At 51.3% G+C, this 22896-nt stretch overlaps 1 protein-coding gene across 1 annotated transcript in view; it reads left to right on the forward strand.

The window, feature by feature from the left end:
- Positions 1-22896, forward strand: part of PCNX2 (pecanex 2) — a gene marked incomplete at both ends in the record, with an annotated part of 156490 nt that overhangs the window by 14532 nt on the left and 119062 nt on the right. The window contains 5 exons of the mRNA XM_080717237.1: positions 4642-4789; positions 4915-5060; positions 8260-8353; positions 19402-19534; positions 22084-22229. Coding sequence (XP_080573363.1) covers positions 4642-4789; positions 4915-5060; positions 8260-8353; positions 19402-19534; positions 22084-22229 — 667 coding nt within the window. The remainder of the gene's footprint in view (positions 1-4641; positions 4790-4914; positions 5061-8259; positions 8354-19401; positions 19535-22083; positions 22230-22896) is intronic.

The following is a 22896-nucleotide window of genomic DNA, read 5'->3' on the forward strand; positions in this document are numbered from 1 at the left end:
TGGCCTCATGCCTGTGAGCCTCCTGTCACGGTCTCCCAAGTATTCCAGGTGAACCACCACACCCGCCATCATGGTTTAACAAATATAAGCCGTACTTAAGGCAGAGATAAGCATTTTTTTTCCCTTGAGATAAAAATCTTTGTGCTCTAAGATTTGGGCGTTCCTTGCCCATTCAGCATAGAGCGCATGCTTCTAGACCAGCATGGTCCAACAGAACTTCCACTAGCTCGGAAATGTCCTGTATCTGTGTCCAGCGTGGCCGCGGCGCCTCATGAATGGCTCCCAGACACGCGAAATGGGGGTCGCACAGCTCAGAAGCTGCACTTTAAATTCTCTTCAAGTCAGTGCCCTTAGGCCAGGAATGGTGGCACACACCTGTCACCGCAGTGCTTGGACCTCTTAAATTTTAACTCACTTAGGTCAGGCATGGTGGCACATGCCTGCAGTCTCAGTGTTTGGGAGCCTGAGACAGGAGGATTGCAGGTTCGAGACCAGCTTTGGCAAATTAGGGAGGCTCTCAACAGCATAGCGAGACCCTGTTTCAAAAATAAACAAAACAAAACAAACAAACAAAAAGTGTATATATATATATATATATATACACTTGCATATGTATGTATATAAATATGTATATATATTTATTTAAATAGCCACATGTGGCTTCTGACTACTGTATTGGACACCAGGAATCCAGGGGACTGGTGTGTGTGTGTGTGTGTGTGTGTGTGTGTGTGTGTGTGCGCGCGCACATGCACATGAGTGTGTTTTCAGGGAAAAGGCTGGGGGGCCAGAAGATTGGCATTGGAACCAGATCCCCGGGGCCAGATCTCGGGTGTGCCGTAGCGGCTGGGCGAGCGTGGCTGTCTTACGGAATCCACCCAAGCCACAGTTCCCTAGTGAAGCAGCTGTAATCTGTACCAGATGCGCTGGGAGGAGCCGCGCAGGGAGTATGTGCAGAGTCTCCCTGCTCCGCCCTCGGCCCTTTGGTCCTACTCTCCTCTGGGGCCGTGTCTAAGGACTTTTTAAAATTTGTTCCAGCCCCTTCTCTTCCTACACTTTCCACGCAGCCTCGTTCAAGGAGAAGAGGGTTAGGCGGGGAATCTGGGTGGAGGTGAAGCGGGCGCTGGGAGATGAGCTACTGCAGGGCAAGTGGGAAATTGGCAGCTCTCAGGTGCCTGAAATGTGGAGGTGAGGGTTAGCTGCTGCGTTTATCCCTCAAGGATAGTGTGTTACTGTCATCTAAAAACCCAGTGTGCAGATTTAAAAAAAACAGTGTGCAGATTAAAAGAAATCAGTGTGCAAATACAAGCCCAGTGTGCGGATAAAACAGCAGAACAGCACCTGACGGCAGCGGCAGCCCAGGGGACATCGACCAGCCCTTGCGTTTCTTGCTAGCCCGATGAGGCTTGACCTCGCTTGACCTGGGAGTGCCTAGTTCCCTCTACGGTGCTCTCTCCAGCCCGTCACCTGCAGGGAACTTTGGGGTTACCTTCAGGCTTCAGAAAAATTCTTAACCTCAAGGCCATGGAAAACTACACACCATCAATAACCTTTAAAACCACGCTTGGGTTTTTACATTTTTTTAATTAATTAATTTATTTATTTTGCGGTCCTGGGGATGGAACCCAGGGACATTCTACCTCTGAGCTACACCCCTGGCCCTATTTTTTATTCTTTATTTTCAAACAGGGTCTCACTGAGTTGCAAAGGGGCCTCATTAAGGAGCTGAGGCTGTTCGTGAACCCGGATCCTCCTGTCTCCGCCTCCCAAAGGCTGGGATTACAAGCATGCGAATCACGCCTGGCTAGGCTTGGGTTTTTATTCGCTTTATTGTACATAAAGAACAAGCTAAGATCATCTACGGAGCCTGCTCTTCTTGATGAGGAGAGCAGCGTTTGGTTTTGACAGAAACTTACAGGCAGGCAGAGCGTTCCGCTCTGATCTCACGCCAGCCCTGGACCAGGGTGTCGGCCTGGGGCAGCTGGAGGAGACCTGGGCACCCTGAGCCATCGGTTAAGGAGAGTAGTTGGCTTTCTGTGGTTGGGTCTAGGTTGAAAACAGGGACAGAAATTAGGGTCTCTGAGTCTCGATGGGCTGATGACCCCAGGAGCCTCACGTGGCCCCCAGGCCCACTCTCCGGCTGTAGTGGTCTGGTGTCTGGTCCTCTCTGGCTCCCCGGACTGGGCGCTCCAGACAATGGCTGACTTCCTAGCTGGCTGCCACAGGCTGTTGGCCAGGGTTTTGTGTCTCTGTATATTTATTGTCTGGTTATATTTATTGTCCATTTGTAAGTTCAGTCTGTCTCATAACATCCAGAACTTAAGAAAAGAATCACTAATATATATAAAGATGCAAACCGCCAGACACGGTGGCGCACACTTGTAATCCCAGTACTTAGGAGGCTGAGAGAGGAGGATCACAGGTTCGTGGCCAGCCTCAGCTACTTAGTGAGGCCCTCTGCACCTTAGTGAGACCCTGTTTCAAAATGAGGAATAAAAACTATGGAGCTGGGGGTTCCTTCTGCCTTGAAAGTGGACTTTGACAGGGTACGGTGGTACAAGCCTGTAATCCCAGTACTTGGGAGACTGAGACAGGATTGCAGACTTAAGGCCAGTATTAGCAACTTTGCAAGACCCTGTAGCAAAACGTTAAAAAAGCCAGGTTTGGTAGGCCAGGCATGGTCACGCATGCTTGTAATTCCCGCTCTTGGGAGGCAGAGACAGGAGGATTGCGCGGGTTCAAAGCCAGCTGTGCTGGCTTAAGAGACTCTGTTTCCAAATAAAATATATAAATATATATAAAATAGGTCTGGGAGTGTAGCCCAGAGGTAGAAGGGTTCCATCCCCAGTACCACCAAAACAAAAACAAAAACAAAAAAAAAAAACCCACAAAAGCCAGGTTTGGTGACATAAGGCTATACTCTTAGTACTTGGGAGGCTAAGTCAGGAGGATCACAGGTTTGAGGACAGCCTCAGCAATGTAGCAAGACTTATAGGAACCTAGCAAATCTCTTTCTTTTCTTTTCTCTTTCTTTCTTTCTTTCTTTCTTTCTTTCTTTCTTTCTTTCTTTCTTTTGAGGTACTGGGGATATAACCTAGAAGCATTCTATCTCCAAGCTATATCCCCAGCCCTACTTTTTAATTTTTCTTTTGAAACAGCATCTCACTGAGTTGCAAAGGGCCTCACTAAGTAGTAGCTGAGGCTGTCCGTGAACCGTGATCCTCCTGGCTCAGCCTCCCAAATACTGAGATTACAAGCGTGCGCCACCACGCCTGGCTCAAGTCTATTTTTTCAAACAAACAAAATAAAAAGGGCTGGGAGTATATAGCTCAGAAGTAGAATGCTCCTGGGTTCAATTCCTAGCTCTATATACGATGAAGAAAGAAAGAAAGGGAAAAGAAAGAGTGAAAGAGAAAGGAAGGAAGAGAGAAAGAAGAGAGGGAGGAGCTAGCTCAGAGGTAGAAACCCCTGGATCAATCCCTAATACCAAAAAAGGGGAAAGGAGAACTCAGGGTGGCCCTTGGGTCGTCCCCAGTGCAGCAATAGCTGACTCTCAGGGCCCGGTCCATTTGGCATCGCGGCACAAGCCAACGCCCTTATTTGGGTCCGTTGTTTAAAGAGGATCCTATAAAGCCCAAACCTCCACCTGGTCTGCACTGGAGGTTTTGGAGTTCTTCTTTACCTTGACCCGCCAGGGAAGGAGAGGGTACTGTGTCTCCCCATCTCCCACAGTGCTGAGCGCCGGCTCCAAACCAGCTCCCCCTCACGCATGTCTAAGGCCAGTTCCACTTTTGACTTGAAAACTTGAGATTTGGAGAAGGAGCCGACTGGTAAGATTTGCAAGTAGCCATGGGACCTTGCTTCAGATTTCCAGGTGTGCTGTGCCAGGGCTCACACCCGAGGCCACGCGTCTCAGAGCCGAGCCACGGCGCCTGCGTGGTACCAACGGGACTTTCCAGCCAGGCAGGTCCCTGTGGCTGCTAGCTGACCGAATCCGCTGTGACGTAGATGATGCCTGTGGACGTCTCAAAAATACACACACTTCTGTTCCTTGAGTATATTCAGGGACTCGCGTGCTCAGCAAAAGCGTTTCGAATCCAGAGCAGCGTTTTGATTTTCTTCCATATTTCTTTAGGAATATCATTTTCTTTCTTTCTTTCTTTCTTTCTTTCTTTCTTTCTTTCTTTCTTTCTTTCTTTCTTGTGTGTGTGTGTGTATGTGTGTGTGTGTGTGTGTGTGTGTGTGTGTGTGTGTGTGTGTGTGATACTAAGGATGGAACCCAGGGGCATTCTACCTCCGAGCTACACCTCCAGCCCTATTTTTTATTCTTTATTTTGAAACAAACAGGGTCTCGCTGAGTTGCGAAGGGCCTCACTAAGTAGCTGAGGCTGTCTGCGAACCGCGATCCTCTCATCTCAGCTTCCGAAATGCTGGGATTACAAGTGTGCTCCACCATGCTCAGCCTTATTCTTTATTTTGAAACAGGGTCTCACTGAGTTACAAAGGGCCTAAGTAGCTGAGGCTGTCCACGAACCACGGTCCCCCTGTCTCAGCCTCCCAAAGGCTGGAATTACCAGCATGCCCACCACGCCCAGCCTAGGAATATCATTTTCTATTAACACATACAGTAATATTTTTCAGATCATCACTCCCAGGGAGAAAAGGAGGAAATCCCAGACAGTGAAAAGCCCCGTGGACAGGATTCCCAGCCAGGAAACCCAGACCCACCGAGCCGAGACCACGCCTGCTCCAGCCCCGCGCCCGCTAAGCCCGCCAAGACCGCAGCCCTGTAAGGGTCACCTAGCTCGCCTGGGCCCAGGGCACGCAGCCTCACCTCCTGGCTGCCACTTTTAGGGCTTCATGGAGCCTGAGGAGGCGTTCCTAATTGTGTTAGAAACTTTTCTCTGTGTTAAGCTTCCAGGGCAGCAGACAGAGACAGATCATCTACAGGGTAGCTTCCCAGCAAGAAAGTTCTGTCCTGCAAGTCCTCAGCGGGCCTGAGACGTCTGTGCAGGAGGAGATGTCTGCGGATGCTATGCACGTCTTCATCGATGAGCACGGTGAGTCTGGAGTCAGGAGAGGGCGGCGGCTTCCTTGGTCTTGCCTGCACGGGGAGCCGGCGGCGGCCCTGCAACTGTCAGGCGATGTCCTGGGCTCCGCTTGCTCCTTGGCCTCCGGGCCTTTGCATGCTCTCCACCAGCTCTCTGTCTTTCACATTGGAATTCTGAGGCATGCTGTTCGGGAAAACTGTTCAGGACTCCCCAGACTTAGCCAGGTACATCTGTTTCTTGAATGTGCTGTTCTTTCTGTTACGGTTTGAGATGATATGGCTTTGGGGAAACTGTCCCCGAAGACCCCTGTTAGGGTTCTGGACATAATTTCCCTCAAAACACACACACACACAAACCCCCAAACAGAAAAACTGCGGGTTCTTGTCCTGAGCTAAAGGTAAATACACATTAGCCCAGACTCTTGCTGAAGACGTAAAGAAGTTTATTAAAAAGATAGCCTGGTGTGGTGGCGCACGCTTGTAATTCCCACGCTTGGAAGGCGGAGACAGGAGGATCATGCTGGTTTGGAGCCAGCCATGCTGGCTTAAGAGACCCTGTTTCCAAATAAAAATATAAAATAGGTCTGGGAGTGTAGCCTGGGGGTAGAAGGGCTTCCACGAACCCCAGTACCACCAAAAAAAAAAAAAAGATAGAAATTCAGAAGACAGTTAAAGCCCCATGCCAATCAGAAATGGCACGGGGGTGGGGGTGGTTTGAGCAAATTCACCAAAAATCCCAGCATGCCTAGTGTTCTTTTCCAGACCAAGTCTGTGGCAGGTCCTTTGATACATAGATATCCTGCCCTGTCTCTAGCCCAGGTATCCGCCCCCTCTGTCCCGGCACAGACCCCACACCTTTTGTTACACTCCCAAGATGTGTTAAGTTGCTTCTCAGGGACCCGGGATTCCCTCACCTCCTTGAGGAAGCTTGCCTCTCTTTAGAAATGTAAAAAGGCCCTTCTCCCTGAAACTCCTGACTTTCTTTACTACCAAAGATATATTTTTAAAACTGGAAATCTTTCTCGATACTGGTCCATTAATACATTTTGAAACCTCCTCCCGATTCTGGTACACGTTCCTGTATTTACTGATATTGCAGTCTGTAGTTGTTGACATGATAATGGGATTGATGACATTGGCCCCATCATGGTTAAAACTTCACCAAGGCAATGCCCATAACGCCCAATTCCCAGGAAATATATGTCGAAGATCTGACCTTGATTGACTTTTTCAGAGTTTCTTTTCCTCCTTCCCCTCCTCTTTCTCCTCCTCTTCTTCCTTCTTTGATACTAGGGATTGAACTCAGAGACATTCTACCACTGAGCTATAAAAAAATTAATAAAAAACTAGCTAATAAAAAACTATTTTTTAATTTGAAAAAGGATCTCATTAAGTTGTAGAGGCTGGCCTCAAGTCTTTGGTCCTCCTGCTTCAGTCTCCCAAGTCCTGGCATTATAGGCACGTGCCTCAGTGCCCAGGTGGGGCTCTGTTTTCCTCCTTCCTCCTTCCTTTCTTCTCTTTCTCCTCCTCCTCTTCCTTCTTCTCTGGATTGGACCTAGAAGCTTTCTACTTCTGAGCTATACCCCCAACACTTTTTATTTTATTTTATTTTGAAACAGAATCTTGCTAAGCTGTTGAGGCTGGCCTCAAACCTGTGATCCTCCTGTCTCAGTCTCCCAAGTACTGGGATGACAAGCTTGTGCCACCACGCCTGGCTTCCATGCTTTTTATAAGAAGAAGATCTAAAATAGCATGTTTTTAAGAAACCTGACACAAGCCGGTCATGGTGGCAAAGGCTTGTATTCGTGGTGGTGAATGTTTGTAATACCAGTGCTTGGGAGGCTGAGGAAAGAGAATAGCAGGTCCCAGAACAGCCTCAGCTAGTCGTGAGATTCTCATTGACCTCGTGAGACCTTGTCTCCAAATTTGTAATAAGAAATAAAATTGGGCTGGAGGTAATAGTTTGGAGGTAGAATTGCATCTGAGTTCAATCCCCAGCACCACACACATACACACACACACACACACACACACACATACACACACACCTGAAGTGGCCAGGGCAAAGTCCCATAGATTAGCCTGTAGGGCCTACCTTTTCTGGGCTGGGTCTGAGCTCAAGTCCCTTCTAGATAATCAAAGCTTGTTATGTGGTTCTCCAAAGGGTCCAAGCTTGGCTGATAAGTTATCTGCTTTTCTTATCTGGTTCCTAGTTTATAGTCTCCAGTTCTGGCTTAGAAATACAAAGAGACTTATGTTGTCAAGAACAACATTAGTATTTCTATGAAACCTCCAGGGACCAGCTTGTCCTTGACTCCTCCTGCACCTCAAAGCTGGGGCCACCAGCAGACAGGTTGATTTGCCACCCTCGAGCTAGCAGGGCTCCTGGGCACTCTGGGGAGAGACTTTTGCATTATGGCGGGCCTGATTGTCACACCTCCATATGGGAACTTTCCAGTAGAGCTAATTTAACTCTGCAAATGAGTCCTGTCTCTTGCCTTTCCTCATTACCAGGCTGACACCCAGTCAGCTGCTCCAGGGACCGGGCTCATCTGCACAGTCAGAGTTGGAGATGGTCTCCTGCGGCCCCATCCAGACGGTGCGCTTAATAAACCTCTGTTTATGTATCATATCTGTGTAGGACTACAAAAACACGGCCTGCCCCAGAGCATGCTGACACACAAAGGGATGCATACAAAGTGAATTCAGAGATGATGCGAATAAATTAATAAAAAAGCAAGGCATCAACTGAAAGCAATCGAGTACTAAGTTAGGAAGTGAAAGCTTATCCGAGTGCATTACCCGGCAGCTGTGTCAACGGAAAAATTTTTATAGTTTTTTTTTTTTTTTTTTGGTGGTACTGGGGTTCCTGGAAACCCTTCTACCTCTGGGCTACACTCCCAGACCTATTTTATACTTTTTTAAAATTTGGAAACAGGGTCTCTTAAGCCAGCGAGGCTGGCTTTGAACCTGCGCGATCCTCCTGTCTCCGCCTCCCGAGCGCGGGGATTCCAAGCGTGGCTTGTAGTTTCTTTCACATGCTGTTTATCTTCAAAAGCCATGGAGAAATCGAAAAACCAACCTAGGGCCCGAGTAGTTATTCAAACAGTCCAAACTCAGTGTTCCTAACTGGGAAAATGCTGCAAGCGGACACCGTCCTTTGCCAACAGTTGAGCAATCGATTTTGGTGACATTTTGTGGTTTTGCAGGGGAAATCAGATCCTGCTACCTGAAGTCGGGAAATCAGAAAGAAGGCTGTTTCCAGCATGCACCAGCCAGCCACGACCGCGGCCCGCAGGTCCGGTGAGTGGTGCTTCCTTTGCAGCTCTGGGGCCACGGCTCACTCTGCCAACGGTGCAGGCCTTGCTGTTGGGGTTGGGCATTCATCCGGAGGGGTCCAGGCATGGTCTCCATGCGAAAGAAAACACAGCACTGCAGAATAATGAGAAATAAACACAGCTAAGTTTCCCTAAATGACTATACCATGGAGGTTTAAACAGGAGGAAGCCAGGAGGCACACACTTGTATTCCCAGTACAGAGAAGGAGGATTGCGGGTTCAAGGACAGCCTCGGCAACATAGCACTCACAGCTTTGGGAAGTCGCAACCTAGGGAGACCCAGTTTCAAAATAAACAATAGAGCCGGGCGTGGTGGCGCACGCTTGTAATCCCTGCACTTGGGAGGCAGAGACAGGAGGATCGCGCAGGTTCGAAGCCAGCCGCCCGCGCTGGCTTAGGAGACCCTGTTTCCAAATAAAAAAATGTAAAAAATAGGTCTGGGAGTGTAGTCCGGAGGTAGAAGGGCTTCCAGGAACCCCAGTACCACCAAAAAAAAAAAAAAAAAACAATAGATAAATAGGGCTAGGGGCATAGCTCGGAGGCACCACACCCATAGGTTCAATCCCTGGTCCCACAAAGTGGATAAATAAATGAGTAAGCAAACAAACAGATAGTCAGGAGGAGTAAACATTACCACGCTGCTTAGGAAAGGGAGCCGAGGCACATTGCTGAACCTGCCCCAAGGAGCAGGCTGGAGAGGCGCTCAGCCTCAGTCATAGGAAGGAGGGCGGGTGGCCTTGCCGTAGCTAATCCGCACGCCCTTTCCACTTGGTGTGGGAACAGCATGCTCCTTGATTGGCCTTCCTGGCTGCGGCTGGGAGTCGAGCAGCGTGCGCATCCGAGGTAACCCGGTTCCCTGTGGGGACTGAATTCGCGCCTCTTGGCTGTGGCTCCACGTGGGCCTGACTGACTCAGCTGCTCGCTCTGGATAGGAAGGTATGAATTTTCCAGGTTCAATTTCTTTAAGATCACAGTGGATTTGAGGCTCAGTGTGAGTCTGGACCACAGTGTCTAAGAGATCACACTTGGACACCAAAATGGGTGTTTCAAGGACCTAAATTCCAGATCCTATGGCCCTGGGGCCTTTCCCAAGTCCAGAGCGCCTTGCTGGGTGTGTGTGGGGAGGGGGCGCCTTCCATGAGCCTAGAATGAAGCCTGCTCTTCTTGTCCTGTGATATGGGACGTTTCCCCTTTTTGGCGGCCTCCTCCTCCTCCTCCTCCTCCTCCTCCTCCTCCTCCTCCTCCTCCTCCTTCTCTTCTTCTTCTTCTTCTTCTTCTTCTTCTTCTTCTTCTTCTTCTTCTTCTTCTTCTGTACTAGGGATAGAACCCAGGGGCATTCTACTTCCAAGCTATACCCCCAGCCCAATTTTTTAATTCTTTATTTTAAAACAGGGTCTCACTGAGTTGCAGAGGGCCTCACTAAGTAGGTGAGGCTGTCCTCGAACCGTCATCCTCTTGTCTCAGCCTCTCAAATACTGGGATTACAAGTGTGAGCCACTAAGCCCAGCTTCTTCTTGGCTTCTTGTCCAGTGAATTTTGACAAATGAAGTCTGAGGGCTAATGAGAGGTATAGACATATGAAATTTATTTCAATTCAAGGAAAGATAGAAGACCAAAACAGCTCCCCTCACACAGGGGGACAGGCTCCCCGAAAGAGAGTAGCCACTGGGGCTCCTGGGAGGTGGGCTTTTAAACCTCACTGAGGCTCCCCACCTGCTGATTTATGATTGGCCAGCACTGGATCTTGGGGAACCAATGTCCTTTTGAAACGGGGTTTCTTGAGAAGAAACCCAACATTTCCTTACCGGATTCTTGTCTGTGGCAAGCGAAGAATGACACCCACAGATGGCAAGAAGGGAGTAAAAGGTTTATTTGAAGCAGCAGGGCATAGGGAAAAGTGGCAGAACACCTCTAAGGGCTATCGGGGCTCTGGTGTCCAGCAGCTGCCTTCAGGACAATACTTGAGGGTATCCCAGTTCAAATGCCTTCAGTTGCAAGCTGCTTTCTCCCAGAGTCCACACGATCTGCCAGAAAAGAAGTGCAGGTCACTCCTAGGGGCCCTGGTCGGCCTTGATGTCCAGCAGAGGCCTTCAGGTCACTACCGAGTGTAGCCCGGGGCCAAGTGCCTTCAATTGTACTCCACCTTCTCTCAAAGCTAACATGACCTGTGAGAGAGAGAAAAGCTCCCCAATGGGGAGGGGTTCCCAGAGTGGGTAACCGTCCTGGTGACTGGTCTAGGGGTTTATATATCTCTGTAAGTCCTCTGTTACTTGGAGTCTGGGGGGCAGTTCTTAAAATTTGCATAGGGTATTTGCATGTCCTTTGAGGGGTCTCCTTTTAGTAGGGGTGTCAGACTTGTCCCAGTGATGTCTCCTGGGTTTGCTAATTAGTAAACAGATGGTTTTGTGAAGCTTTGGACATTCTTATCTCTGAACCTTGGAAGGGCTGGTCTCTTTTAGGAGCCTTGGAAGTTAATTAGTATTCATTGCCCCTCAGGAAATTAAGTTTGTCTATCGAGGCCTCTTCCCTATCTGCCTACTTCCTTTCTACCTCCTCACTTTGACCAATCCTTCGCTTGAATTGTTACCTTGTGCGCAGTGGGTGCTGACCTCCCCTGCCTCACAGAATGTGATATTTTTAGTCCCTCCTGTCCCTGGGCATGTGCCCCCTTCAGGGCACTTTCTCTTTGAGGGTACTCTGCTGCTCACCTGCTGGAGAATCGCACACTCCATGGGCCCGCGGGCTCTGCAGGGGCCGCCCTCCCCAGCCACAGGCCCCTCTCCTCCCATGCTGCAGCCCTCTGCCTTCCCAGAGCCGTGCCTGTGGAGACGGGCACATCTCCACCCCTGCCTGCCTCCCGTGTCTCTCTTGGGCACCCACGTGCCCACCATGGCCGTCTCCAGCAGGCAATGGAGACCCAGGAGGAGACAGAGGGGCGACTCAGCCTTAGCCTCCAGCGCCTTCTCTTTCTCATCTACGAAGACGGCTTTCTCAGCAGACAAAGCCCCAAAGTCTCATGACTTCACTTTGGGTTGAGATAAGAGGCTTCTGTTTGCTCTAAATTTAGCTCAGGGACACTGCAACCTTGGCCAGCAGCACAGAAAAAGATGTCTGCTTCCAAAGCTGTGAGCTCAGGCCCTTAACTCTTTCCTGGCCTTCAGCTGCCTCCAGCTTTGAGAGTGTTTTGATCTGATAAATTCTGGGAAACAAGGGCCCAGCCCCGTGCTTGCTTGCTTTCTGTGTTTCAGAGATAAGTTGGAGACGCAGTGCTTGCTCGGGGACGTCCGGCATGTTATTGGGAGTAGGCCTGCGCCGTCCACTGCCAAGCCTTTGAGTGTTCGTCCCACGTTGGTGCTGGTGGGGACTCCGTCACGGGGCCGTGGGAGCACGGCGGCTCACGGCGCAGGAGGCGCTTGGTGCTTTCTGTCTGGTGTAGGTACACAGACTCCAGGCATCTCACCTGGCAAAATTAGTGCACGGGGCTGTTCCCAGCATTTGGAGAAAAGTGGCCGAGGGGTTGCAGCTCTCTGGCTCCTGCTGAGGAGCAGTGGCTCCGCTCTGTCAGAGGCCAGCGGCCTCTGGGCTTGAGCTGCTCAGTGGCCGGCTCCTGGTGCATGCGTCTGCGCCCTCAGATTCCCGCTCAGCCTCTGGGACGGGAGAACCAGGCCCTGCGCTCACGGCAGGCTCGTTTCTGCAGATTCGCAGCACACTGGCTTTTGTGGACACCCAGGATGGGGTGATGAGTTGAGGTGTCTCTGAATTGGCGGCCGGAAAGAAAAATTGCTAGAAAGTAGGATAAAACTCACAGGCTGGCTCAGCTTAAACACGTTCCATCCTGGCTTTGATGCACCAGTGTGTGTGCAGGGAAAATGTCCACATGTCATCCTCTCCAAGGCCGGAGGTGAAGGGAGCCTGAGGGTACCGCGCCTGCAGCCAGGGTTTGGCCACTCAGAAGGGCCATCACCGGACCTTACTCTGCGCTCCATGGGGCCCGAGTCCTTCCCTGAAGCTCCATTAAGGCAACTTGTGGCCCCAAAGAGGTGTTTTATTTTGGGTGATAGTATATTAGACACCGAGGCGCTAGGTCCAGGCCAGATGTTAAGTGATCCTAGAAGGCCGGGATGTGAGCTCCATCCCGTAGAAGACAAAAGCAACACTGCTTAAGAAAGGTCCTCTGGGAGGCTGGGAGAGGAGGGCCGCAGGTTCCAGCCCAGCCTCAGCAACGGAACGAGGCCCTCAGCAACTTAGTGAGACTCTGTTTAAAAAAAACAAAAAAAAGAAATACAACAGGGCTGGGGGCATAGCCTGGAGGTAGAATGCCCCGCGGGTTCAATCCCTAGTAACACACACACACACACACACACACATACACACACACGCACACACACACACATGCACATACACGTCTGTGTCACCCAATGTCTCGCTGCTGCCTTCCCCCATAGCAGGGCAAGGGGCTGAGAGGCCCCCACAGTCTGGCAGGTGACAGAGCTCGGGAGGCTGGGCCAGTGGGGGACGTAACCATGGTGACATGGGGGCATCCGTGGGCAGCTCACACTCATCTTCTGTCAACTTCTGCAGCACACCGGTGGTGACCATGGGGAGACCGGATTTTCGAGTTTCTTCTACAAGGCACCAGAAATCTACCTCTGTATATAAAAACCTATTTTGTTTAATGCTATTGACTGAATTTTTTTAATGCCAGAGATCACAGATCACTTTTTTTTTTGCAGTACTGGGGATGGAACCCAGGGGCATTCAACCTCCGAGCTATACCTCAGCCCTATTTTTTTTTCTTTTTTTTTTTTTTTTTTTTTTTTGGTGGTACTGGGGTTCCTGGAAGCCCTTCTACCTCCGGGCTACACTCCCAGACCTATTTTATATTTTTGAAACAGGGTCTCTTACGCCAGGGCGGCTGGCTTCAAACCTGCGCGATCCTCCTGTCTCCGCCTCCCAAGCGCGGGGATTACAAGCGTGCGCCACCACGCCCGGCACAGCCCTATTTTTTATTCTTTATTTTGACACAGGGTCTCACTGCGTTGCAGAGGGCCTAAGTAGCCGAGGCTGGCCATGAACCGCGATCCTCCTGTCTCAACCTCCAGAATGCTGGGATGACAAGCGTGCGCCACCATGCCCGGCTTACGGATCCCCTTGGCGTGGCTGGGTGGGGCCCTGTGGTCACCCGCCGCCCTGGTGGGGTGCGCTGACCCCTGGCCTTCTTGCCAGCACAGCTGTGTCAACAGTGACATTGGCCCCACCATGGCTTCTGCAGACCACCTTCCATTCCTGCCTCGCCGCTTTGAGGCCCTCTCCATTCTCAGAGGCCAAGCGACAGCTTGTCTCTTCTGGGCTGCTTCCCATATCGCTGCTGACCGGGAGACTCCACCACGGCTTCGAGTTGCTTCTAAAGGAGACTGTCCCGTCTGGGTGTCTCTTCAGTGCGCCTGGGGCTCCTGCCCCTTCTTCAGGACTGTCTGAAGGAGAGCGCCCAAGGTGTCGTGTGTCCACAGATGCCTCTGCAGGGAGCTGTTCTGTAAACATCGAGTTAAGTCAAGTCCAGCCACTGGGGATGACAGAATTGTCCAGATGCGGCTCTAGATGGTGCAAGACCAGCTGCTTTTGGGGGGAGGGCATGAGGAGGTTCCCAAGATTGAAAGGAGAAGCATTCTACCTCGGAGCTAGGAGCTACGCTCACAGCCCTTTTTATTTTTTTATTTTGAAACAGTGTTTCAGTAAGTCTTGCTAAGTTACAGAGGCTGGCCTTGATCCTGTGATCCTCCTCCAGTGTCAGCCTCCCAAGGGCCACCGGGCCTGCTTTGCTTTCAGTTTTTCTTATAGCAAGCTTCACCGGAGCCCAGCTGCCATGGGAAGGAAGAGGTAGGCCGGGAGGGGCAGAGGCGTGCTGGGCCCCGGAGCCTGTTGAGGGCTCTGCTCAGCAGGGAGCTGGGCCATTTGCAGAAGGAGACTACCCCGACCATGTGGGTGAGGGGCGAGGCGAGCTGCAGCACAGCCATTTGCCTGGTCAACACTGAACACATCTTCTCCTACCGATGGGCAAGTAGAGTGAAAAGCAGCCTTCCGAATCGCTCTCTTTAAACCACTGCGCAGCTGGGCGTGGTGGGCACGCTTGGAATCCCCACGCTTGGGAGGCAGAGACAGGAGGATCGCGCTGGTTCGCAGCCAGCCGCGCTGGCTTAAGAGACCCTGTTTCCAAATAAGAAAAAATATATAAAATAGGTCTGGTAGTGTGGCCCAGAGATAGAAGGGCTTCCAGGAACCCCAGTACCACCAAAAATAAAAAATAAAATAAAATAAAATAAACCACTGCACAGAAATGAGAGGCAAGGGCTCAGTAGACCATCTAGTCCTGTGTTCTAGGAAGAAAACAATTCTCCCCGCTCACATGGAGGCCGGCAGTGGAGGAGAGCCTGGCGCTGGGACCCAGGCTTGCTGGAGACCAGAGGCCTAGCACCTCTCAGCACAGACGCTCATCCTGCCTCCCACTGATCTGGGTTCAAAGTCTGCACTCTTGATAATTTTTTTACTGGACATCATGCATCTTGATCGACCGTCCTGAGCGTCAGGTTTTCATCTCATAAACAGAGGGAGGGCCCTGTGATGGATCTGCCAGGTGGCGGTAAGATTTGGGGCCACGCGTACAGCGCTCAAGACGGTCCCCGTCACGGAGGGGCCTGTACCTTTCAGGTGCCACTGTTGCCGGCTGGCAGGGGCAGGGCTGAGTTCATGGTGACCTAGATGGCCAGAGGCCCTGGCTGTGGGCCGTGGGGAAGTCCTTCCTCCGGTGTTTTCAGGGAGCACTCGGTGGCTGTGTAAGTGGGGGAGAACTCTGTGTTCTTGTCCGGCTTCTTGTTCTGTCCAGCCTGTTGGTGGCCGGGGCAATTTAGCAGAAGCATTATAATCTTTAATATTCAATCCCCATCTTCTAATGCCATTACATTTCCAGTCCCTCTACCACAGTCCACGTACACCTGGATTTTGAATTTGGAAGGCTGCCTGGCTGGGGCTGTGTCTAAGCTATTCAGCCACGGAAGGTACTAGAAAAGCAGGCTTTTCCCTAGATGGTGACCTCGAGGGCTGGGGGCGCCTCCAACGGGGCCATTAAACCCTGACCCTTACCTCTGGCTGGGACGCTGTCTCTCCCGGCCATTGTTAACCGGGCTGCCATGTGACGGCTTGACGTCCCTCAGTCCCAAGTATGAATAGGGAATTGTTAGTGTGTGACTTCCAAGCCTCTTTGGGGACCCGGGAGGAAACCGGTAGAGGAAGCTGGTTTTCCTCTTTGGCTCCACTGTCAGAGTGGGAACCGGCTGCCTAAGTGGCTGCCATTAAGACTTGCCTGTCGTCCCGAAAACAGGTGCCTCTGGTAACCCTTGCCTAGTTCCATTCTGCTTGCCCGGAAACCGGAATGAGGGGACTGGGGCTTGCCTGGCAGCGTGTACACTGCTACTCGGAGAAGCCGCCGGCAGGAACATCTACCTCGGGGTCTTGTTCCTCAGAGCGCGGGACCGATTCAGGAGCTCAGCGCCTGAGTGAGGCCACCTGCCCAGAGGTTGAAGCCGGCGTCCGCTCTCTACTAGGAAAATGCAGTGGTTAAGCGGGCCTTGCCATGGGAGCTTCAGATTTCTGTTCTTTGTCCAGCAAAGTTTCTAAACTTTCCTCCAAGTACCATAGCAGAGCTTCCTTGCTGAAAGATCAGAGTCTTTTGTCTCAATTCCACTTACGCATAGAGTCCCAGCATCGTCTGACGGGACAGCACAGAATTTAGATGCATTTTGAGGGCAGATAACTCTTATCAAGTGGGCAGGGCGGCCTACTGAGCAGGGTCTTTCTGGAACAAATGCGTTGCTAGGACTTTTACTGGAGGAAGTTTTACCGTTGACGAGTAGGTTGTAATGTAACTGTGTATTTAAATTAATCTATATCTGGCTTTAATTTGCTTCTGAATCCGTTTAGCACATATTGAAGCGGATATTATCCAGCATATAAATCAGGTTTGCTTCCAGAAGCTTCCCTGAGACTCTAAACCTGTTATGCACCATTTGTCAAGGCTGGGTGTCGGCCCTGTGCGTAATCTTTATTTTTTACTAATACTTCTGCTTTTTTTTCGGGGCTGGGGATGGAACCCAGGGACATTCAACTGCCAAGCTACACCCCCTGCCTTATTACGATTATTCTTTTGTGGTACTGGGGTTCCTGGAAACCCTTCTACCTCCGGGCTACACTCTCAGACCTATTTTATACTTTTTATTTGGAAAGAGGGTCTCTTAAGCCAGCACGGCTGTGTCTCTGCCTCCCAAGCGCTGGGATTACAAGCGTACCACGCCCGGCTACTTATGCTTTTTTTGACCCTTATCTCAAAAGACTCACCCTTGTTAATCAAGATAAACTCTCAGATGTCTCTCTAAGCTGGTATTTAAGTGTGCACCGGGCTTTGGAAGCAGATAGGAAGTTACAGGAACTAATTGTCTCTGTGTAGACTCAGGGTTTTGCTTTAGTTGTGAGAAGTAGCAGCCCCTGGTTTTGGGTATCCGAGAAGGAGTGACTCAGCTGTTCCAGACGCAGAAGAAAATGTAAAACATTTCGGCTTGGGATGCGGCCCATGCTGTGTCCATTAGTGCTGCAGTTTGAGTTTTTTCAATTCTACCAGTATTTGAGGCCATGAACACAGCTGTTCATCTCAACAGTAGACCTGTGTCTGCCGCTTCAAGTCCAGAAAGACTCCCCAGGGCTCTTGGTGTCTCCCGCGGGGTGGGAACAGCCCAGGAGAAGCACCCGGTCCTCCCCTGGCCTCTGAATGGTCTCTGCCCACCCTGACTTTTCTGCCCGCTCTCCCCTTTCTCTGCCTTAATCTCGTTCCCTTCCACCGTGGTCCTCCCTCTGGTTCCTTAGATACTTTAGGAAGAGATTACACTCTCACGCAGGTCCAGCGTCACGGGGCTGGAAGGTTCCAGAGGTCCATTCCGGAAGGACTGTGGTCCTCTGGGGGACAGAGGCCCTGCCAGGCAGTACCACCAGGCGCCACGAGAGGGCAGGCGGCCCCCGCGCTGCGGAGCTGCGGGCTCCCTCTGCGGCGGGTGGGAACCGCAGCCCAGGCCCCGGAGAGAGGTTCTGTCTGTGGAGAACAGTGCTGTTACCTCCTGGCTCCACTTCTAGGCCGCTCCTGTGCGCAGCTTGTCCCCTGGCCCCTAGAAATTCTGGAAAACGGGGTCAGGCGAAACGGGCCCTCTGCCCGAGGCCGGCAGGCTGTGCTTTTTAAATCTGGGGAAGATGAAAAAAATTCAGAGGATATTTTCCTCTCTCATGGGGAAAGCAGAGAAGCAGCACTGGCTCTTTTGTGTGTGATTCTGTAGTAGGGCAGGCTACCTCCAAGCTACACCCTTGGCCCTATTTTATTTACTTATTTACTTATTATTATTTATTTTATTTTTTGCAGCACTGGGGATGGAATCCAGAGGCATTCTATCTCCAAGCTACACCCTTAGCTCGATTTTTTCTTTTAATTTTTGAAACAGGGTCTCACTAAGTTGTCGAGGCCTCACTAAGTAGCTAAGGCTGACCGCGAACCTGCGATCCTCCTCTCTTAGCCTCCCAAGTATTGGGATTACAAGCTTGCACAACCACGCCCAGCTTTATTTTTTATTTAGAAACAGAGTCTCACTAAGTTGCTGCGGCTGTTCTTAAACGTGCCATCCTCCTGTCTCAGCCTCCCAAGAGCTGGGATTAGGCTCTTTCTGATGTGTGGCTTTCTGATGGGGACCTCCCGCTTGGGTCCCCAGGTGTTCTCAGAGGAGAACACCTCTGCACTTGTCCAGCATTATCAGCATGCCGTGTGAGTCTGTCTCTACACGGTAAGAAGAGACAGGCATGAGCCGGGGACACGCCTCCTCCCCCGTGCCCGCTGATGAGTCCGGTGGAATGCAAACGGAGTTTGTGTCAAAGCTTAGACGGCACGTTGTCACCCTCCATGACATAGAGCAAAGTCAACCCTGTGTCCAGGCAGAGGAGGGAAGACCGGGAAGGTCCCGAGTGCCTGATCCTTAGGAAGCACCACCCCAGGCTTCGTGTCCGCCATCTGATTCAATCCCCACAGCCATGCCAGGAAGGGAGACAGCCTCTTGGTTTCATAGGTGGGAACTGAGGCAGGAAAGCCACCTGCTGATGGTCACAGGTTGCAGAAGAGCAGCCGCTGAAACCTAGCACCCAGCTCAGGTTTTCCTGAGCCTCTTCGCTCAGATCTGTGCTCACGAGAGGCTTCCGGCTCGGTGGTGGCCTTTCGCTGGGAGGGGACAGGGTTTCATATCTTATTAGCTTCTGTTCCATATCTTATAAGCTTCATCTTAGCTTCACCAAGATGAGTTCGGTGAATGCTGTTCTGGGGATTCTAACGAAGCTCGTCCTTGTCTAGCAACAACTCTGCTGCCGTCAGCAGGGGCAAGAAGGGAAGGTCCTCAGAGGAGCAGTGGTCCAAAGAAGGCAGGGCAAGCTCGGTCTCGGGAGCTCAGCTTGCCCACTTTGCTCCCTACATGGTTATTTATTTATTTATTTATTTATTTTGGTTATTTATTTTATTTAATTTATTTGCATGTGTGTGATACTGGGGATGGAACCCAGTGATGTTCTACTTCCAAGCCACACCCCCTGCATCATCATCATCATTATTATTATTTTGCTTTTAACTCTTTTTTTTTGGTGGTATTGGGGTTCCTAGAAGCCCTTCTACCTCCGGGCTATACTCCCAGACCTATTTTATATTTTTGTTTGGAAACAGGGTCTCTTAAACCTGCATGATCCTCCTGTCTCTGCCTCCCAAGCACAGGGATTACAAGCGTGCGCCACCACGCCGGCTTGCTTTTAACTCTTAACAGCTCACGTAAGGTGTCAGGGCTCACCTGCTTCCCTGCGCGCGCACCCTACTGTCCTTGTGACTGCGTGGGAAGCGTTGCTGGCTTCTGCTCTTTGAAGATGACCAGAGCTTTGTTTTTCCCGCCCCAGGGAGGTGCAGGTCAGCTTCTCCAGCTCCACGTCGGGCAGCCCGGATCCCTCCTCCGGCGACCCTGCGGTCAGCGCTCTGCAGCAGCAGCTGCTGCTCATGGTGGCTCGGAGGACCCAGTCAGAAACCCCACGGGTGCGTACCTTCCAGGGTGCTCAGGAGCTGGGCTCTCGAGGCCCTCAGGCCCTCGTTCAGCTTGATTGGTTGCTTCTCACTTGAACTTTGCGTTGATGACCAATGGCTGCCATGTTGCCGGGTGGCCATCGGCTGAATGAGTGTTAAACCATTGGAGTGGCGGGCAGCCTTCCGTCGACACCAGGGCCCACCCCTGTCTCCTCTACTTTCTCCAACACGTGAGAAATTCACGCACATTGATCCTCAGCTGCGGGAGGCTCGAGTCCCGGGAGAACCATTGGGTTGTTTTTTCTCATTTGGGTTTTAAAAGTATCTGCCTTTAAAAAAAAAAGTGATAACCTTGTATACTAGGCATTCAAAGATTCTTACATATTTGATTTGAAGAGACCTTATTCTTGGAGGTAGGCGACTTCAACGGCTCTGAAACTTGAAGCTTCATGTTGTTTTGCTGAGAAATAACTTATTAGTGTCCCAGCACTCATTAGTTGAGCTTCCGTGAAGCCCTGGTGGGGGGGGGGGGAGCCAGGGACCCCCAGGGAGAGGCAGCCTGGGGTGAGTGCGCGAGCTGGGACCCCAGCCTGGGCACCTGGGGGCAAAGCAGCCTCCTTCCAAGAAGTTAGACTTGGAGGAAGACCGTGTCTCCCTGGTTCAGATTGTGGGAAAGGTAGTGCAGATGGGATTATCTCAAGTTGGCGTCGGCTTTCTTAATTTCTGTGTTTACTTTCTTCCTGGTGGGTTTTAATTTCTTTTCCAGTATTTCACCTGAAAACATAACACAGCTTTGTGCCCCATCCCCCAGGACTCTGGATGGAAGGTTCTAGAGATCTGTTGTGCAATTTGAACATGGTTAACGATACGGGATTCTGTGCTTAAGGTGGTTAAGATGGTAGCTTCTGTGCATGTCGGTTTTTTGATGCAGTGTCAACAGAAATGGATGGTCTGCAGGGGGCTTCTAGGGGCAGCAAGAAGCGGCGTCAAGGCGGAGCGTGGAGGGGGAGGTGAAGGAGCAGTGCTCTGCCAGGCTCTGCGCCCCGGGGCAGCGGACGGGCTCAGGCTGGGCGGCCATAGCAGCCTCCCCTGTGTGCACCACCAGGGTGCACCACCACCAGGCAAAACCAGACCATCGCCACTCCTGCCCGACTGCCGACGCGGCCTGCCGCCCACGGAAAGTAAAGCTTCCGTGGACTCCACGGGAACCTGGCCACGAGTCGGGAATGGTGGAGTGGAAGTTAGAGCTAGAGAAGTTATTTAGATATAGGAGAGGGGGGGGAGAGAGAAAAGAAGAAGAAGAAGAAGAAGAAGAAGAAGAAGAAGAAGAAGAAGAAGAAGAGGAGGAGGAGGAGGAGGAGGAGGAGGAGGAGGAGGAGGAGGAGGAAGAAGAGGAGGAGGAGGAGGAGGAGGAGGAGGAGGAGGAGGAGGAGGAGGAGGAAAGAGAGGAAGGTAAAGAGAGAAAAATGAGAGAGAGAAAGAGAGAGCGGGGGGAAGATTGATTAAGAATCCCGGGGGATGAGAGATGGGGGACAGGCTCCTCCTCAGAGCCCAGAGGAAGGTGATTTTAATGGTGATCACTCTGCTCCCCCTTGATTTGATTTCTTCTCTGCTGTCCGTGTTCTTTCCTCCTGCGCCCATGGCTTCCCTCTCTCAAAGCCCCCTGGCTTCGGGAGCAGAGAGCAGCTCTCCTGCAGGGTGGTCCCAGAGCTGACCGATGGTTAGTGTTAGTGTGTGTGTGTGTGTGTGTGTGTGTGTGTGTGGTATTGGGGTGGACCTCTGGGCTGCACCCCCAGACTTACTTTATTTTGTAATTTTGGAAGTGGCGTGGTGCTAAGTTGCTGAGGCTGCCTTGGACTGCGCGGCCCTCCTGTCTCAGCCCCCAAGTCCTGGGGTTACAGGAGGGCACCGCCGCCTCCTGCTTGAGTCTGTGTTAATTTGGCTGGGTGTTATATTCCCCTCCCCTTCTGTGCCAGGCGCTGTAAGAATCCCTTCTTGAGCTTTTGATAAACAGGCCAGTGAGGACTTTTTTTTGTTTTACTTGTTTCTCACGGGATTCAAGGGAGTTTGTGCTAAGCCTTTGACAGCTTGGGTCTAAATGTCCTAGCATTTAGTGGTTGGTATAGATTTGTTCCAATAACTAGTCCCATTTTTCTCATTGCAGGCCTCAACAATGACCCAGATACAGACCATCAACCAAAACCTCTGCGCTCATAGTGCGGTTTGAATATTTATCTCACCATTACATTCAACAACGCGCTTTTAAAAAATTAGGCCATTTAGGTCTTCTGGTCTGAATCCCGTCTTCCCTAAGAATTCTTTCCCAGGCAGTGTCCTGGCCTTAACGAGCGGCGTGTTTTGATTGATGGCAGCATAATTTTAGCGGCGCGCCACTGGGATTGAAGTGTCGGAACAGAAGGCTCTTCTTCCTCCTCATGACCCTCCAGGGCTAGAATCCGCTTCAGACTTTGTGTATCTGCTTTCTGTGTTTTTTGAGTCAGGATGCATCTTCCCGAGAACGCCGTGACACCCTCTCTGTCTTTTCTTTCGGCACCTAAAAGCAGGTGAGCCTGGACCTCGGGGACTCCTCGTGCTCCTCCGCGCAAGGCAAGTTCAACCGGGAGCAGTTTTACAAGTTTATCATCTTCCCTGGGAAGTGGATTAAAGTCTGGTACGACCGCCTCACCTTGCTGGCGCTCCTGGATCGGTAAGCCGCGGAGCTGGCGCGGAGACGCAAGGGGCCGGGCTGGGGCTGGGGGCGTGCACAGCCCTGCGGCTTCTCAAAAGAAAACTGCCGTCAGCTGAGGAACTGCGATGCTTCCTCTTGGCCGAGAACCCAAAGTCCAAACAGGACAACCCTGGCTACGTAGACAGCTCCATTTTGCAGTTTCAGTGGGAGGTGTAAGGCGGTCGTGGTCTGCATTTCAGATTGGCTTTGGGGACGGCTTAGGCTTTGGGCTACTTGTGTGATACCCCATTTTTGTAGGATAACCTTGGGCACCATTGGCAGCACAGGGCCGGGCCTGGCCTGCCGTGGGGCATAGGGGCACAGGGAGATGAGGGCAGGGGTGCCTGGACCCCTGCACAGCTAAGGTTCCGATTTCTTGCCCCTGTTTGATGTACGCTAACTCCCGTGCTCTCTCTCCCCTTCTTCCCTCTCCTTTTCTGGGGAGCGAGGGTGCTGGGAATTGATCCCATGTATATTCTTCCTCTGAGCTATATGCCCAGCCCTACTTTATTTATTTTTTAGTTTTAGGGTCTTGCTAAATTACTGAGGCTGGCCTCCATCCCTCTGCCTCAGCCTCCCAAGTACTGGGTTTACAGTTGTGTACCGCCACACCCAGCTTTTTACCTTCTGCATGTCAGGATAAAAC

This window comes from Muscardinus avellanarius, assembly GCF_963383645.1.
Source record: "Muscardinus avellanarius genome assembly, chromosome: 20".
NCBI lineage: Eukaryota > Metazoa > Chordata > Mammalia > Rodentia > Gliridae > Muscardinus > Muscardinus avellanarius.